Source organism: Phoca vitulina, unplaced genomic scaffold, assembly GCF_004348235.1.
Source record: "Phoca vitulina isolate PV1807 unplaced genomic scaffold, GSC_HSeal_1.0 scaffold21, whole genome shotgun sequence".
NCBI lineage: Eukaryota > Metazoa > Chordata > Mammalia > Carnivora > Phocidae > Phoca > Phoca vitulina.
The window spans coordinates 29713809-29730734 of NW_022589724.1; the positions used below are offsets into that span (position 1 = coordinate 29713809).

The following is a 16926-nucleotide window of genomic DNA, read 5'->3' on the forward strand; positions in this document are numbered from 1 at the left end:
AAAAAAAAAAAAAAAAAAAAAAAAAACTGCCATATGTTTGTGCCACTGTTGTTTGTTGTTATTTATAGCTTAATCAAATCTAACCAATACTTTTAGGTTTCAAGTTTAATATTTACTCCTGATTACAAATTATACACGGGACTGGGTGTTACTACTGAGCATTAAGATACAATATAATAAAAATGTTTCAAAAAGCATACAGACAATTTGGGATTTACCTGTTGCAACATTTTCTCCTGACCCCCATTACCACTTCTAATACCAAACTAGGAATCAGTGTTCGGGATATAAAAAGCAAAGTTTAGAGCATTATGTAAGTTTATGATCTTGTTTTTGTACAGACAAACAACCAGACCCTAAACTCCCACTGTAGACAAAAGAGAACTGCCAAGAGGGATGGACACCAAACAAGGGGGACTAAGGGATGCTGGGGTGGGGGCAGAACTTAAGAGGATAGTGAGCATCACTACCAACCACATCAGAAGGGAACCCCTTGTAGGTTCATCAGTATTTCTTAAGACAACACCATCAAGAGGTGACCACTCCCTGCTGCCTCAATCTGTCCCTACGCTCTGGGACTCTGAAGCACAGTTTGAGATAACGCTCTCTCCAGGTTTAGAAGGACCAAATCTGATTGAATAGGAAGGCAGAACAGACAGATCCAAACAGGAATGGATAACAAACAAAGGTCTCCATACCTGGCCTTTTCTGATTTCCTTCTCTCTCCTCCCATCAACACTCCAGGCACAATCCAGGTAAATGGCTACGGAATGATATCAGACGAAAATGAGTGCAAAGCCCCCCCCTTTTAAAGATTGTATTTATTTATTTGACAGAGAGAGCCAGAAAGCACAAGCTGGGGGGCAGGGAATGAGAGAGGGAGAAGCAGACTCCCCGCAGAGCAGGGAACCTGATGCGGGGCTCAATCCCAGGACCCTGGGATCATGACCTGAGCCAAAGGCAGACACTTAATGAACTGAGCCACCCAGGTGCCCCATCAAAGCCCCCTTTACTGAAGACACAGAGACTGATTCCAAATTCTTTTTCCTTAGAGAAGCTGGAAGGGAAGACCCAGGCTTCTCATTGTAGGAGGGGTGACTGTGCAGACACAATTCCTAGACATCGCCCCTGCTATGGATATTAGCAGCAGTCACTTAAATCACAGCTCTACAGCTTCTAGCACAGTGAGAGAAATGGGAGCTTTCTAAATGATTCCCGTAGCTTCTCTGCCTTTCCCCATGGAGGCTGAGTTGAAAACACATTTCCCTAAGTCTACTGCCTTTTACCTTTCTGGGTACAATAAAACCCAAGCACAAACCTTCCTTACTCCCCACCCCTGACAAAAGAAAGACAGATCAATTCTCGATCTCATTTGGTAGGCTGGCAGGCTTTGGCTCTGAAGCCCTCTCTCGCTTCTTTCTTAAACCCTACGTGTGGCTTTCCCGTAGCTTTCCATGTGATCACTTCGTGGTTGTCCCTGTGAGTCTCCACGTGTGGCTTGCCAGGGACCATGGTGAACAAACTACAGGACTATAAGCAACAGGAAACACTAGTCAACTAAGCTAGAAATCAGCAGTTAGTAAAGTCTAGATCAGTAAAATCCTACAAATTATACCTGGGCAGAGCAGAGAAACCCAGGGAATCCAGAAAAACTGAAATAATTCCTTGCCTTTTGAAGACAACGATAAGACTGGTAGACTTGTCTTTTCTCAAAAAGTCAAGGAAAACAAAGATAAAACTGAAGTCACGGCTGACCTTACCTTAAGCAGTTTCTGGACAGTGTCAAAGCTTTGCAGAGCCAGCTGTGAAGAGTGAAAAGTTACAGGTAATGAACGAGGTTGTTCCCACCTGCCCCCCCCACCCCCCGCCCTGCCTCAGCCCCAACCTTTTAAAAACCTTTAGACAATGTAAAATGATTAGGATTCCAACTCGGACCTTAAGTTAAGATTTAAGAAAAACAAAATCAGATATATAGCATCTACTCAGAACAATACACTTTGTTCTTACACTCCTTCTGGAACCTGTCAGTTTGGAGACTGTGGACAGAGATCCTGCGTCCACTCCTTGGACGTGTACAAAAATAGTGTCTTGTGCTCCCTCTGCTGGCTCAAATTCCCAGAGTGCCACACAGAGAAGTACAAGTCTACAGTGCACACGGATGGAGAAGCGGAACAGCATCACCCTGAATGTGTCTGCCCTTCAGGAAGACAGGGAACAGAATATGCAGGAGGGAGTAACCTGGAATAGCGGTCAACAGGCTAGCCTCTGGGCACATTGCTTTAAAGGTCGTAGGAGGCAGCCTTCAAATATGCCAAATAGAGCACTGAGAGGTGGTTACTCCCAAAGTTTATTAAAGGAACAAAATCCAACAAGCCCAGTGGAAACCAGAGAAAGTGAAAATTAATGTAGGTTATAACCATTAACAACTATCAAGAAGCCTCAACATAATCCCTTTATCCAAAGATATGTATATAGCTTCCATATGCTTAGTATTCATGATGCATCTTAGGGAAGTAGCAAGTCTGCTGCTGTAAAAATTTAAATAGCTTCATGCCTGCTCCTTCACAGGACTGAGCCGAGCTAGGGTACTGCACGCTGTATGACAGGCTAAGGAGAGACCTCCATCTCCATGATCAATTCTCTGCAAGGAAGTGATTGGCATTTGATATAGAAAACAGAAACCCTAATCTAAACTTGCCTCTCTAGGCAAATAAAATAGATCAGATAGAAGAGATTTCCACCAAGAAAGAAGAAAAATGTCAAGAAGCTTAACTTTGAAGAACAAGTAAAATTTTTGGTACAGTAGCCTCTTTTAAAAAAAAGTATTTTAGGGTCGACTGCTCTAATTTTTAATTAAGTTATAAAACAAACCAAAAAAGTAGAAAATGTAATTATTTTAATTCCTTTTAAAAGTACAGAAATTTATAGTGTCATTAGTTTTTAGACAATAAGGAAATGCTTTTCCATACTTAGCTTATGATTTTCAAAAAGAGTACTTGAATTTTTCTTCTTGATGGGAACCAAAAGGATGGCCCCAGGCAAAGGTAAGGGTGCAGCAGGGAGAAAAATGGTAAAACCCACTTTTAAATTCAAAAGGATCTTACTTCCAAGAGGAAAGTACCTGCTTAAAACCCATCCCAAAGATGAGACTGCTTACCTCTCTTGTCGGCACCAGTACCAGGGCATAGGGGCCGTCACTGCGCTATTGACACAGAAGGAAAGAAATGATGTGAGTGGATGAATGAAGGTCACAGGCCTCCAGGTGGACAGAACTTGAGGGTGGCCACTTGCACACATCAGCAGCAGTCTCATTAAGAAAGGGACTCCGATGCCCACTACCCTTATTATTATGCAACCTTGTTCTAAAGGTTCCAGCCCATGCAATCAGACAAGAGAAAGAAATATGTATAAATCTGGAAAGTAGGAGGAAAACCTGTCATTGTTAGATGATATTTTATCCTTAAAAAAAAAACAAAACAAAAAAAACCAACCTGAAGAGAATCAATTGAAAATCTACTACAAAAGAGACAACTCAGTGGAGTAGCTGAATGCAAAATTAATATACACAATCTACAGCCTTCTGATGTAAAAAAGTTACAAAACACAATGGAAGGGGGAAAAAAAAAATCACAGCAGAGCAGCAACAACAAGAAGCTTGACAAAAAATGTTCAAAATCTATATGACAGACATTTTAAAACACTTCTGAGGAGCATAAAATAAAATCTGAATAAATGGGAAAATGTATCCTATTCTTGGATACGATGCCTCCATATTACAAATACGCTAACCCTAAGTCAACCCACAAATGTAATGCAAACCTAACAAAACTGCCACAAATATGCATATATGCACACAACATATATAATACTTATATTCAGACAAGCTGATTTCAAAGTTCCTATGAAGAATAACCAAAATATGTCTGAAAAACATCAGATGTTAAAACAATTTAAAACTACCGTAATTTAAAAAAATTGATACTGGCATATAAATTGAGATTACAACAGCAAGTAGAACAGAATCAAGTATGCACAGAATTACAGGAAATAATTTTGTATCAGTAGGGAAAAGATAAATTATTCAGTCTTCAAGAACAAAGTCAGAAAAGTCAAGGTGGAATCAAGTCAGCCTTTTTACAGATTTGACATAAAACTCAGAAACTATAAAAGAAAACACTAATAAATTCTATTATGTAAAAATTGTTAACTTCAGAATGGGAAAATAATACCTAAACGAAATCAAGTATAAATGACAAAATGAAGGGAAAACACGCCACACATAAGAGAAAGGCCCAATTTCCTTAGTTTACAAAGGTCTGTGATTCAAATAAAAAATAAAAATAAAAAAGACCACAACAACTTAAGTAGAAAAATGGAGAAAGAACGTAAATAGCCAATTTCTGGAAATAAGAATTCAAAACATGGCTTTCACACATGTGAGATGTTCAACTCCACCATCTGTCAAATGAGCAAAACCAACACAGCCGACAGTGTCATGAGGGCGCAGGCGAGCAGGGGCTCCTGGGTGCCCTGCTGCGGGGAGCGCACTGTGGCTTCACCCACTGGACATTCAACTGCGGTGTCATCTACCAAATAAACATGCCACTTCCACTTCTGGGGATTTCTCTAAAAGACGCACCCATAAGTACACATAAAAAATAAAACATTTTACAGACTGTGCAGTATGTAGAAGAGCCTTGTTTGTAGCAAAATACTGCCATAACGTAAATTCTACCAACGAGGGACTGATACGGTAACTTATGGTGGCGACAGGCAGCAGGATACTAGGCGGCCATTAAAAAAGCAAGGCAGATGGGCAGGGCACTGCTAAGAAACTATCCCCAAACATACCAAGCGAACAAAAGCAAGGTACAAAACATCATGCACAGCAAGCAACCACTTGTGTATCAAACCAAACACAACAGAAAAACAAACACACAGAAGCTGAAGGGGGAAGGGAACTCTGTACGCTCACACTTGCTCTCTCTGCAGAGATGAGCCCCGGGGACCTGGCACCCCACACCCCGAGAGAGCTGTGCCACGTAGGGGAGAGGGGGTGTAAGACTTACTTCCCACCATGTACTGTTTGGTACTCTTTTTAATTTTTTAACATATACATTATACCTAAAAAAATAATAACAAAGATAATAGTAAGAGAAAACAAAAAAAGTAACCTGATCAAGGTCTCAAAGTCAGTGGTGTCTTGCATCTCTAAAGTGCTCACAGACGCTTAGGAATTAATCAAAACAATGTTGGTGCAGAAGCTAAGTGCAGGTTTAGAGCAGATTCAATTACAAGCATGGTTTTCATGTTTTGCATAGGAAACATTTACACACAAGGAGAAAAGGATTTGGAATTCAAACTAGAGCCGTCTGTACTCGACATCAAGTCTGCGAGGCCCAGGCGAGGAATGGTAAACATGTTAATACAACAGTATCAACGTGCCACAGTGTGACGTTAGCAGATTCTGACATTTCAAAAGGTGTTACTACACAGAGAAGAAGAAAGAAAAATCAATTCCTCGCAGGGCAGAAGTGAGTAAAGAAGGATGGATGTGTTGTTAAAAAAAATCAGAGCCCAAATAACTGAGCGAAAACACAGAAAAGCAATCCGTTCCCATTCCAACACCAAAGTAATTTACGACTCTGCTGGGTGCCTTGAGTTTGCTGCTCCCTCCAGATAGGTTTTTTACAGGTCAAATCATTTTACAATGAACTCCAAGGGCCTCTATTGAATATTACTTGAAATAAATGAACTAAATTTGGACTTAGAAAACTCTTTTTACAGAATATTTCAATCTTTGAAATAGATGGAATAAATAAAAATGACAACATGGCTGGTGAACATATCTAGATATAAGCAAATCAAATCGTTGCCTTTCAAACTAGCCACATGCCCATGTCGTGGACGGTGACAACTACCGCTTCATGAGCAGGTACTGTTACTAAAAGCTGGACACCAGCTCTCCACGCTCCACGTGCATTAGCTCAGGAGCCTCAGGGTTACCCTGGGAGACACGCACAACAGGTGAAGTCACTGAGGCACAGAGGGATGAAAGGGTTTGCCTAAAGACACACTCGCACCCAGGCTTTGAGCAGAGCTGCCCACCACATGGTCTCCCTTAGGTACATACTCTAATCTCTCCTGTCCTCAGGTCACCGACCTATGAAATGAGACAATTGGGCTGGAACTACAGGACCCATGCCAGCTCAAATATTCCCCAACTCTCCAACCTTACAAAAAACAAAAAAAAACAAAAATCCACTGCTGGCAAGAAATTCTCCTACAATTTATAAATGGATAAGACTTTCCCACATTATTGCAATACCTGGCCTCTCTCCTCTAGCGAGGTACCAGTACAATGCTAAATCCTTTATATGAATTATCTTACTGGAAAGTGCCCAATGGGAAAAAAAAATCAGTCACCTGTAGGAAATAAATTCCTTACTTACCCAACTCAGAGGAAACCAGTATTAATAGTTTCTTTCTTGTCTTTTTATGCACACACACAGAGTATTATTTATGAAATCAGATCAAACTGTACATACTGTTTTGTACCCTGCCTTTTTTCAATTTCATATGCAAGAAGACTTGTCAAGTTCACAAAGAGAAATTGAAAAAAATACCACTTTTAATGTCTATGTAAGGCTCCATCACTTGGATGTTGTGTAGGATTTGTTTTATTGATTTAAAATTATTTAAATAAAGTTAAAGTACAATTTAAAAACTCATTTCAAAATAAATTTAGGCTTACAAAAAAATTACACAAATAGTACAAAGAACTCTCTTATACCCTTCTCCCAGCTTCCTTATACGGTTATTAATTCTCAAAATCCCAGTACGATGATCAAAACCAGGGAATCAGTACTGACGTGAAACTCTGAATTAATCTGCAGCCCGTATTCTGACTTCACTGACTGACCTTGCAGCGTCCCCTCCCCAGACAGGACCCAGTTTAGGACCACATGTCACACTGAACTGTCACGCCTCCTTCATCTCTTTTAACCTGGGGTAGTTCTTCAGCATTTCTGTTTTGGATGACCTTAATACTTTCGAACAGTATTGGCCAGTTGCTTTGGAGAAAGTCTCTAGATTTGCGTTTGTCTGATATTTGCTCAGGATTAAATCCGGGTGACACCTTTGGGGCAGGACAACCACAAAAGTGGCGCTGGGTCCTCTGGGCACCTATCTGGAGGTGCATGAGGCCGACACGTCCCAGCACTGGGGATGCCCACGCTGATCGCCTGGGTAAGGTGGTAGCAGCCAGGCTCCCCATCGTAAAGTGACTGTTTTGCCCTTTGTGATTAAGACGTATCTTGTAGGGAGATCCTTTGAGACTAACTAGGTAAATATCCCATTTTTCATCAGACTTTCACCCCCTCATTTCAGCATCTGTGACGTGTGACACAGTATTACTAAGGCAATGGCCAGACGGTGATGCTCTACTCCATCACTTCTATGTTTCTCCGCTGGAATTCTACTGTGCAGAGGGTCTGTCCTTCTGCCGTCTGCTTATCTATTTACTCAATAATTTGCTTCTATCAGTTTGTACTCATGGATGTTTGTTTCAGCCTGTGGGCTATTATCCAATGCCATCACTACTTGCTTGTCACTCAGTATCAAGTAGGGTGGACACATGCCTAATTCTGTCTGTCCAAGATGAGAAAAAAGAAGTAACCAATTAGCTCCTCTCCTCTGCTTGTGCACCCACCTCACTTCCTATTTCAGATCTCACCACGTCCTCTCCACTGAGGATAACCGGGACGTCTTTGTGGGACCCTGGGCTGGGTCTTCAGATGATGCCTGCGCCTCTGCGGCCTGGCAGTTAACGTGCCTCCTACAGGACCCGGGGAACCCAATTCTGGCCCCTCTGGCCCAGGCACTAACTAAATGTGTTTCCCAACTAAAGACAAGTATTCCACCACTGCTCCCCAAGCTTCCATTTCTTTCTGTAAACTTAGGGTAACAGTAATACCTGTAACTCACTGGGCTGGGGGTGGGGTTTAAGATTCAAGAATATACAACACAGGCAAAGAATCCAGCACAACGTCTGACACGAGGAACATGTATTTTACAATGTTTCCTATTAGACCTGCCATGATGATTACAAAATATAGTTATTCTATTCTACTCTGGGCACAGTCCTCAGATGCAACGTGTTTATGTAATAAATGAATCAAAAAGAAGAAAATAATGCTTAATGGAAACATTCTTTTGGTCCCAGAATTACTGCTTTGGTTCAATTCAATGTTGCTTATGCACTATGAGCAATAACAGAAAAACACCACACTCACCTGTATTTTTGATTTCATTGCTTGAAGAGACTGGACCACAGGGATGCAGTAGGCAAGAGTTTTACCTTTTAAAAAAGTACAAAAGCAATTAAAATCACAGACCCTACAGATGTAAGAAAAGCAAAGACAGTAAAGAAAATGGGCTCTGCTACCTTTGGGTAGCACTCAACTCTGGGGACAGGAAAAGCGCACATCCTACATCCAAGAGAGGCGAAAACAGAATTTGCCCGTCTGCCACAACCCCCAATTTTGTTTGTAAATCCAGTACTTCCCAAAAAACCTGCAGCTTCAGCTCCTTTATCCAGCTAACAAGGGAGACAATGACACATTTCCCAAGTTACACAAAAGCTCAACTTGAGGACTACCCCTCAAAGCTAGAAAACTTGAAAGTCCTCCTTAACCGTGCAAATGAGCTTTACGGCTAAGTGAACGACCTGCACGGCGCTGATATGCTTAGGAGCCTGTCTGAACCCTGAGCCAGCCTCTAAAGACCGTGGAGAAACCATGAAGCAAAAGCTTCGGGTTTCCACCCACCTCAACGGTGGCTGAGCTGGGAGGCGTGGTGAATAGCCAACCTGCCATTCTGGGCACAAGAGGGGCAGAAGAACAAGTCTACAGACAATTTTGGAACATGCAAAACCTGTGTTCCGTATTAGAGCAAAACAACTGGCATCCAAACAGTGTGTGCTCATGCCAGAGCTGTGCTTTAGTATCAGAAATATTCATCCCCCACTGGAGTGAGGAGGGCAGCTCAGGCCACAGACGGTGGGACTGGGCAGAGCCCTGACAGAGGCTGACCACCTCCCAATCGTTCCCGACCACAGCACCACCAACCACCCCCTGCCTTTCACTAGGGGAACAAATTCAGGGTTCTCATCAAGAGCAGGCACGGCCTCCCTCCTTCCCCCAACAGAACAAAGCCACTGCCGCCACAGACAGACACTTTACTATGGAACCTACAATGTGAGTGTGGCCTGGGTATCAGGGGAAAGGGGGCAGAAGTTAAGTGACGACCGACCTGAGCCCGTCTGCGATCTCACCAGAGCATCTCTGCCTTCCAGCAACGCAGGAATACTTTGCTTCTGAACGCTTGGGCCACACAAAAGAAAGAACACATGCTGAACTATAATATTTTACCCTCTCCCGTTTACAGGCAGAGATGCAGGATACACAAATCACACCCGCCCCCATGCTTTGCTGCATCTGCCAACTGCTACCTCAGAAGTCACCTAAACATTCAAGCGAAGGTGCTGAGAAACTTTTGATGATTGAAGGGATAAAACCTCAGTTAAATTTCTGGAACTCAGCTGAAAATGCTGAGGCAAGCCAGGTATTGGCGGCTCTAGCAAACAGATTAAAAAGACAAATGGCACAGGCATGATGACAAGCTGGAGCTACGAGAGTATACCACACACCTCCCCCCACCCCCCGGCCTCCCGTGACGGGCAGGGAGACACAATAAGACGGGACAGAAAGATTCCCATGCAAGAGAGTACCAGGAAGCTTGTGAGCCATCCAGATAGCCTGGAGCTGCTTCCCAGTCTCCAAAAAACCGAGGTGTGACTATCATACACACACTAAGATGTGTGTCCACATGTGTATTTAAAAACAAACAAAAAGGGCACAGAATTCATTTAAATTTGGTTAATGAAACTGAACCAAAAAAATGGGTAAGGGGGGGGTCCTCCTTTTATTCTTCAAGACTCTTATTACCTTGTACCTATAAATAAAATGTGACGATTAGTAAAATGTAAAATATAAAGCATACATACTCACAAAAAGGAAGTTCATCTCTTCTCTACACCTTTTACTATTCTATTTTCCAAGAGTTATTACTATTAAACATTCAAAAAATTTTTTTTCAATATCCCATTATATCTGACCAAGTATTTACTCCAATCTTTTTGTTTGCCTCTAATTCTTACTACTAAAAAATGACCAGATAAATTCTATATTGTGGACATATTATCTTCAGGGTAGCATGGACAGCAGCGGGATCACATGCAGACATCTTCTGGACCGGTTCAGAGCTGACAACAGAAGTACTTGAGGACTCAGTCTCTCCATTTAACAAGTGGGGGAACTGGGGGGTTAAGTGATGTGTCAAGCCCTGGATGGGCAACAATCCGGCAGTGTTCTCTAGTACGAAGACACAAATTTGCTCTGTGCTCCACAGAAAATTCAAATTTCACTGGTCATACCCATTCAAGTCTTAACAAAAGCAACACTGGTCTGGAACCCTTACCTGGTCATACTAGTCATGTTTAAGACCGTATTTATTGTGGAAATCTAAAAGAGAACACACAAAATAAATATTCTTAACTACCGATTTTTTGGCACAAATAAATTTAATGCAAATGAGGATGCAAAGGAGAAGATACCGGGATAAAACCGGTGGCCATGCTGAAGTTCTTCCAACCAGTGAGTGTCACCTGGGGGTGGTTCTGCCCACCATCCCCCCCGCCCCCCTACACACAGACACACACACACATGGCAATGTCTAAAGCAATTTTTGTTGTCCCAAGTGGGGCAGGGGATGCCACTGGTATCAAGTGAGTAGTCATGGAGTGCTGCTGAACATCCTACCATGCACAGGACAGTGCCCATGACAAAGAGTTATCCATCCCCAAATGTCCACAGCACAAACCTGCTCGATGTCCCTGCTCAAACCCATAGGTAAGAAAACAGCTTATGTAAGCAACCCTAAAGGAGTAAGCTGTGACCATAGGAGCAAAGGAAATCCAGACTCCCTGAAAGTTAATGCATTTTTCTCTTACTCATAAATAAGAGTGGAAACTTCATTCACAGTCAAAAAAAAAACAAAAAAAAATCCATTTGTTTGTAGAACGCCTTCATTCAATTTAATGACAGACTGCCCTTGATATGAAGATGCCAGCTCAGTTTCCTCTCCTATGGTCAATGTGAGCCCTGCCACCCAGATCAGCCTCCACGTCCCATCTACCCACTAATTAGGAGCTTGTCCTAGAGTCCAATAAGTGGAGCCCCAGGCCTAATTTGAATTAGGTTAGGAAAGTGTTTAGTTCTTTAAAAAGGGGATGGGGATGGAGGTAAGGACAGTGAACAGTAACCTAGGCTCACTGGGATTGTCCTAGAAGAGCATCTTATCGATCTGACTTCACTCAGGTTAATTTGGAGCAGAAATAACCATTCTTTGATTTTTCTTCCTAAAACTGTCATTTCCCAGACATTCCCAAGAAATTAACCACACTGAAAAAACCAACCACACAAGATACTGAGAGATACTTACTAAATGTGGGTGGAGGTCCAGTTCATGAAAAGCATCTGAAGTGAACACCTTTTCTTGCACCTGCTTTACTACAGGTCTGCAAATGATGAAAAAAACCCAGGTATCAGTTCCAATCGACAGAGAAAAAGGCAGAATACACTTAACTCCTCCTATTCCTGAGCGCACATGCCCCTGAACATACCTGTGGAGCTCTGGGATTTCAGGGTTGTTTTTAAATAACGATGAAGTCCTAACGCACGGTTTCTGTTCTCGGGTTCCATCACTCACACCAACCAAAGATTTCTTCGGAGAAAATGTTTTCTGTGCTTTCCCCTTAAAAGTCCTTTGTGGTTCTTTAGCAACAGCTTTCTTGGCCGGGAGAAATGATGCCTCGTTCCTCTGTTTCGCTGGGGGAGCCTCACTGGATGCTTGGTGTTTTCTTTTGGTGGCCTCTGCTTGCTGCGTTGTTCCCAAAAGGCAAGAGCAACAAGAGATGCATTAGTCCATGAAGACAGACCTCAGAGTGAAGCCTGACTGCCCACAGAATTGCATCTCTCCCTGCAGAGATCATTATGCCCCATATGTCAAGCAACAGTTTAGGGTCTGCAATCAGATTCTTTGACTCAGCTTTTTTTTTTTTTTCCAAAAAGAAAAAAACAAAACAGAAAACACAAAAATCTCAGCTCTTTCATACACTAGACCTCACCATCCATCCTCACCATCAACTCAACCAAGATGAGGGTAAGGATCAAGGGAGAAATCTTTGTGGGGCTGAACATGAACAAATGGGAGTCTCTTTTAAGGGAAGAGAAACCCACCTTGTGAAGTGTGCATGCTAAGTCAATCCTTATCCCTAGATGTCCATCTACACAAAAAGAACAGGGGAGGGGGGGAGCGTACCCTCTCTCTCCACCAACAAAGCCTGTTGGTGACTATACATGGGAGGCTGCAGCCCAGCCCATGCCCAGGAAGCAGAAACCTTCATTACTGCTCTACCCCAGAGTGCTTGGATCGCTGTCATCCTCCCCCTCACACTGCTCCCCCAGATTCAGATGGCTTGGAGATGATTCCTACTCCCGTTTCCATTCCAAATGAGAATTCTGCTCCATCCATCACTTCTACTACAATTATTTCCAACTCTCCTTGCCTTTCAGGTCCCCATCTGATCGCCAATTACAGGCTACAACACTCGGCATTTTCTTGCCTGTTGCTATTTCTGTAACATGGATGTGGCTACATGTGTAATGTCCAAACTTCTCCCAGGAGAAGAAACAGCCAATTTTCTTTGAAGAAACATTCTGTTTTCTTTGGCCTTCTCTTCCAATTTACACGTGAATAAAAAACATCCCCTGAGTAGCCAGGGCTTATTATTCTGGCATTTTGGTTTCTCTTGGAATGTTATTTCCCCCTTTGCTGGAAATGACGGATTCCATTTACACATCAGCTTGCTTTTGGCTGTGATTGTCAGCTTCAGGCTAACCTACCAATAACAACACTTGTTTGTTCCTGACAACTACAGGACTCCTATATCTAAATAATTTAATAAACACCAATTTCGAGTATTTACTATTAATAAAACAAGTATTGACCTGCTCCATTTTACAAATCTATTCTTACAAAATCCCAAATTTATGAATGTTCAGATTAAAGAAAAAGATAAAAGTCAAGTTCCAGATCTGCTGAATCATTTGCAAGGCACAATGAAATGTGCTGACGTTCCTTGATTTATGGAACTACAGATTCTCAGAGCATAAAAAGGCCTAAAGGCCACTCCCACCGCGCATGGACTTCCTACTACAAGCTCCCTGACAGGTGGCCTTGCAGTAGGCCTTGCCTACACACCTCCCTTTACTGCTCTCCATCCCTTGAGACACGAAATTCTAGGGGTGAGGAAGCTGTTTCTGACACTCAGACAAGATCCGCCACCTTGATCATCTATCTGCTAGTCTGTTTGCTTTCTGCAGCAACACAAAACAAGCTTACTTCCTCTTGTGCATCACATTCCTTCACACATCATCTAACTTTCTGTTTCTTCTTTGGACTAAACAGTCCAAATAGGACACGAGCTTTCAATCCTTTCTCATCCCAGTCACCTTTTATTCTCATGTCCGCTGTTCTCTAAAAGCAAGTACTCAGAATTAAGCACAATATTTCACAGGCTTTCCACGGCTCTCAAGCTAAAATCAAAAACCTATAATATGATCTACAAAGCCCTCTAGAAGCTGGACTCTGCCCTTCTCACCAGCCTCAGCTGTCCTGGTCTTCCTTAATTCCTAGAATGCACCATGCTCCCTCCCTCCTCAGGGCCTTTGCATATGCTATTGCCATACCCATGTCTGCAACCCCCCTTTGGCTAGCTAACTCACTCATCCTTCAGATCTAGGCTTACTGGGTCCTCAGAAGAACCTTTCCTGACCTCTTCTCTCCACCTAGTCAGGCCAGGGCTCCTACTCTTGGCTCTCCTGGCACCCTTTTTCTTCGCTGTAGCACTCAGTACAATTATGACAATTGTATATTGTCCCTCAGTACAATATACAAGCATAAAATGTAATCTGTTAAAAGTGGTGTCGGCCCTCCGCATTAGACTGTAAACTCCATAAGGAAATGGACAAGTCTGTCCTGCGTGGCACTGCATCCCCTGTAGGGCTCAAATCTTCCCAAAGTAAGTGCTCAATAAATGCTTGTAAGATGAACGACACACATGGAATTATCCCTTCCCATAATGTGGACACTATTCCACTGTTTGTTAGCTTTTCTGCCCCAGCATCCACAATACATTCATTTAAGAAACTGACCCCTTAGCAGCTGTCAACAAGTAGCTTGGTTCTGAGGATACAAGGCTAGAAAATTAGCCAAGCCCTTGAGGAGATCACAGATTAGTGGAAGAGACAAAAGTATAAAACCACAAACCCAAACCTATATTTGTACTCAGAAGAGGTAATGTACAAAGGATTACAAAAGCACAAAACAAGACTAGCACGGCCTACGGCAAGGGGAAAGGAGGCCAGGAAACAGAAATGCTTCATGAGGTGGCATCTGAGCAAAGATGAGCTAGGACGTACCTGAATCTACTAAAAAGTCAGCTCTACGACGTTAAACAAATTACCTCCCTCTGAGTCTCTGTTCCTGTACCTGTAAAACGAGCGGGTTCTGGCAGATGATCTCTAAGGCCCATCTAGCCCTAAAAGTCTAAATACTATGTCTCTGATATTAATAAATATACCAGGCCCCAGGCAATATGCTAAGTATTTAAGAGTTATCTAATGTATCAATACAGGTACGGGTATCGTCCCATTTTAAGATGAGAACACTGAGGCAGAGATATGAGGTAATTTGTTCCAGGATCATTGGGGGATCCAGGTTTTGCTCAGGCCCTGACTCTACACCCAGGGTTCCTGATGATTATGCTATAATACTATTTATTAACTGTACCCTGTTTGGTTGGAAAACATCGTGTGTAGTTTCATCCCTTGTTTGTTTTCTAGAAGGATATACACCAAAATGTTAACCAGAGTTACCTCTGAGCATGGCAATTATGGGGTTTTTCACTTTAACATACTTCCCCTATTTCCTACAATAAACCTGGATTACTTGAATTGTCAAAAAACATTTTTAAAAAGAAAACACTACATACTGTTACATATAGCATCACTTAAGGTCTCGAGGCCTTCCCAAAGTCACTATATTAGTTACCCGTCCCAAATTCAGGCCACTGGCAAATTTGATTGGCATACCTGTAATTCTCATTCAAGACGAACAAAAAATGCAGATGCAGACGAGGGCACTGCAGACACTTGTCATCATCTTACTAATACACATCCTTTTGACACAGTGGTTCAAGCGATCATAAAGCCAGACATCCAATTTTTATTCCTTCAACTCACTCAAGGAGGTGTTAATAGCGCTTCCTCTGTGTTCCTAGGCACCTCCAGGACACAAGCACCCCACTGACCTCCCGACACAGGGATTCCACTACTCAAAATGAAGCCAATACGACTTTATTTACCATTGGCATTTATTAAGTGCTTCTATGGGCCAGAAAATATATAGAGTCTTTATGTATGTTATTTCATTTACTCCTCACAATAACTTTGTATAAAGTAGACACTGTTTTGTCGTTTTTATCTATCCTTTATTTGGTGAACAATTTTATGTCTACCCTGCATTTTACAATCGTTTTACAGATTGGAAAGTGAGGTTCAGAGCGGTGAAAAAACTCCCCCAAGTTCACAAAACCAGCATGTTGCAAGGTGGGAATCTAATCCCAGGTCTGTCCTACTCCAAATCCCATGCTCCCAGTGGCTCTTCGGGACTTCCCCCTCCTCCTCCCAGAAGCAGCGACCCCACTGGCTAGCTGAAAACTCCTACTCCCAAACCTCTAAATCCTAAAGCTTGACTATCACTGAAAAACCACCAAAGAGAATCCTTATATGAACTCGAGGAATATCAGCTTCAACACACTGGTTGAACTGAACTTCGGCAACTGTCAGTGGAATTACCTGTTGCTTTCTGCAGAAAACACACACCTTCCCTGGCACGAGGTGGTATAATTTCTGGCCTCTGTGGTAGCTCAGGATTCTACAACAGATTTTTCTGCCCTGCAGCCCTCCTCTATTCCAGGAGAGAGGTCAACCATCCTAGAAACCAGTTTTCAGCTCTGGCTTCGTTTAAATTGAAAGCATCTTTCCCCTCCCCAGGGAGCGGGTTAAACCGGCGCTCCGTCTTCTCTTCCCCCACTGCACGCTGGGTGAGCATCCATGCCGTTTTTGAAAGCTCTTGAAGAAGACCTCTAGTCCAGTCCTCGTTCCTGAACCAAACCACCCTCAGATGAGGCAACGGCGGCTGAGAGAAGTTAGGAGGTGTGGCTGGCAAGTGCCCGGGCTGCCACTCACACCCCGGCGGCAGTTCCTAACTCGGGCTGGAATCAGCCTCCCATCCTTTACCCGACCTCCGGGGCCCTCCGACCAGCAGCCCGAAGCAGCAGACGCCCCTCCGCACCCGCTCCGCGGCCGCCCAGAACCTCCCGGCTGGGTGGTGTTCCGAGCTCAGACACGTGCGGTTCAGCGACTTCTCCAGAAGCTGCCAGACAGCCCACTTGCCCCCCTAACTCTGTCGGTAGTTCGAAACCCTACCCAGAGGCGAGGCGGCGGGCCCGGCCTCGGGTGCGGACGGCTCTGAAGCCGGGTCATCACTCACCCGCCTCGCCTGGGCCCGGCGGGGTCCCGCGAGCGTCCTGGGGGCGGCGGCCGGGGACTCCGGAACGTGGAGGCGCAGCCCGCCGGCGGCTGCCATGGCGCGCGGCGAGAAGCGGGCAGAGGCGGACACGGGCGGGCGCCGGCACCGGCTAGCGCGGCCGGACCTCTCGAAGCCGGCCCACAGCTCGGC

At 43.6% G+C, this 16926-nt stretch overlaps 1 protein-coding gene across 1 annotated transcript in view; it reads right to left on the reverse strand.

Moving 5' to 3' along the window:
* Positions 1-16919, reverse strand: part of DDX31 (DEAD-box helicase 31) — a 70072-nt gene extending 53153 nt beyond the window's left edge. The window contains 9 exon segments of the mRNA XM_032418223.1: positions 699-763; positions 1761-1802; positions 3158-3202; positions 8295-8359; positions 9313-9383; positions 10540-10583; positions 11563-11638; positions 11744-12000; positions 16738-16919. Of these exon segments, the coding sequence (XP_032274114.1) occupies positions 699-763; positions 1761-1802; positions 3158-3202; positions 8295-8359; positions 9313-9383; positions 10540-10583; positions 11563-11638; positions 11744-12000; positions 16738-16833 (761 nt within the window). The 5' untranslated portion in view covers positions 16834-16919.
* Between the last annotated feature and the right edge of the window lie 7 nt (positions 16920-16926).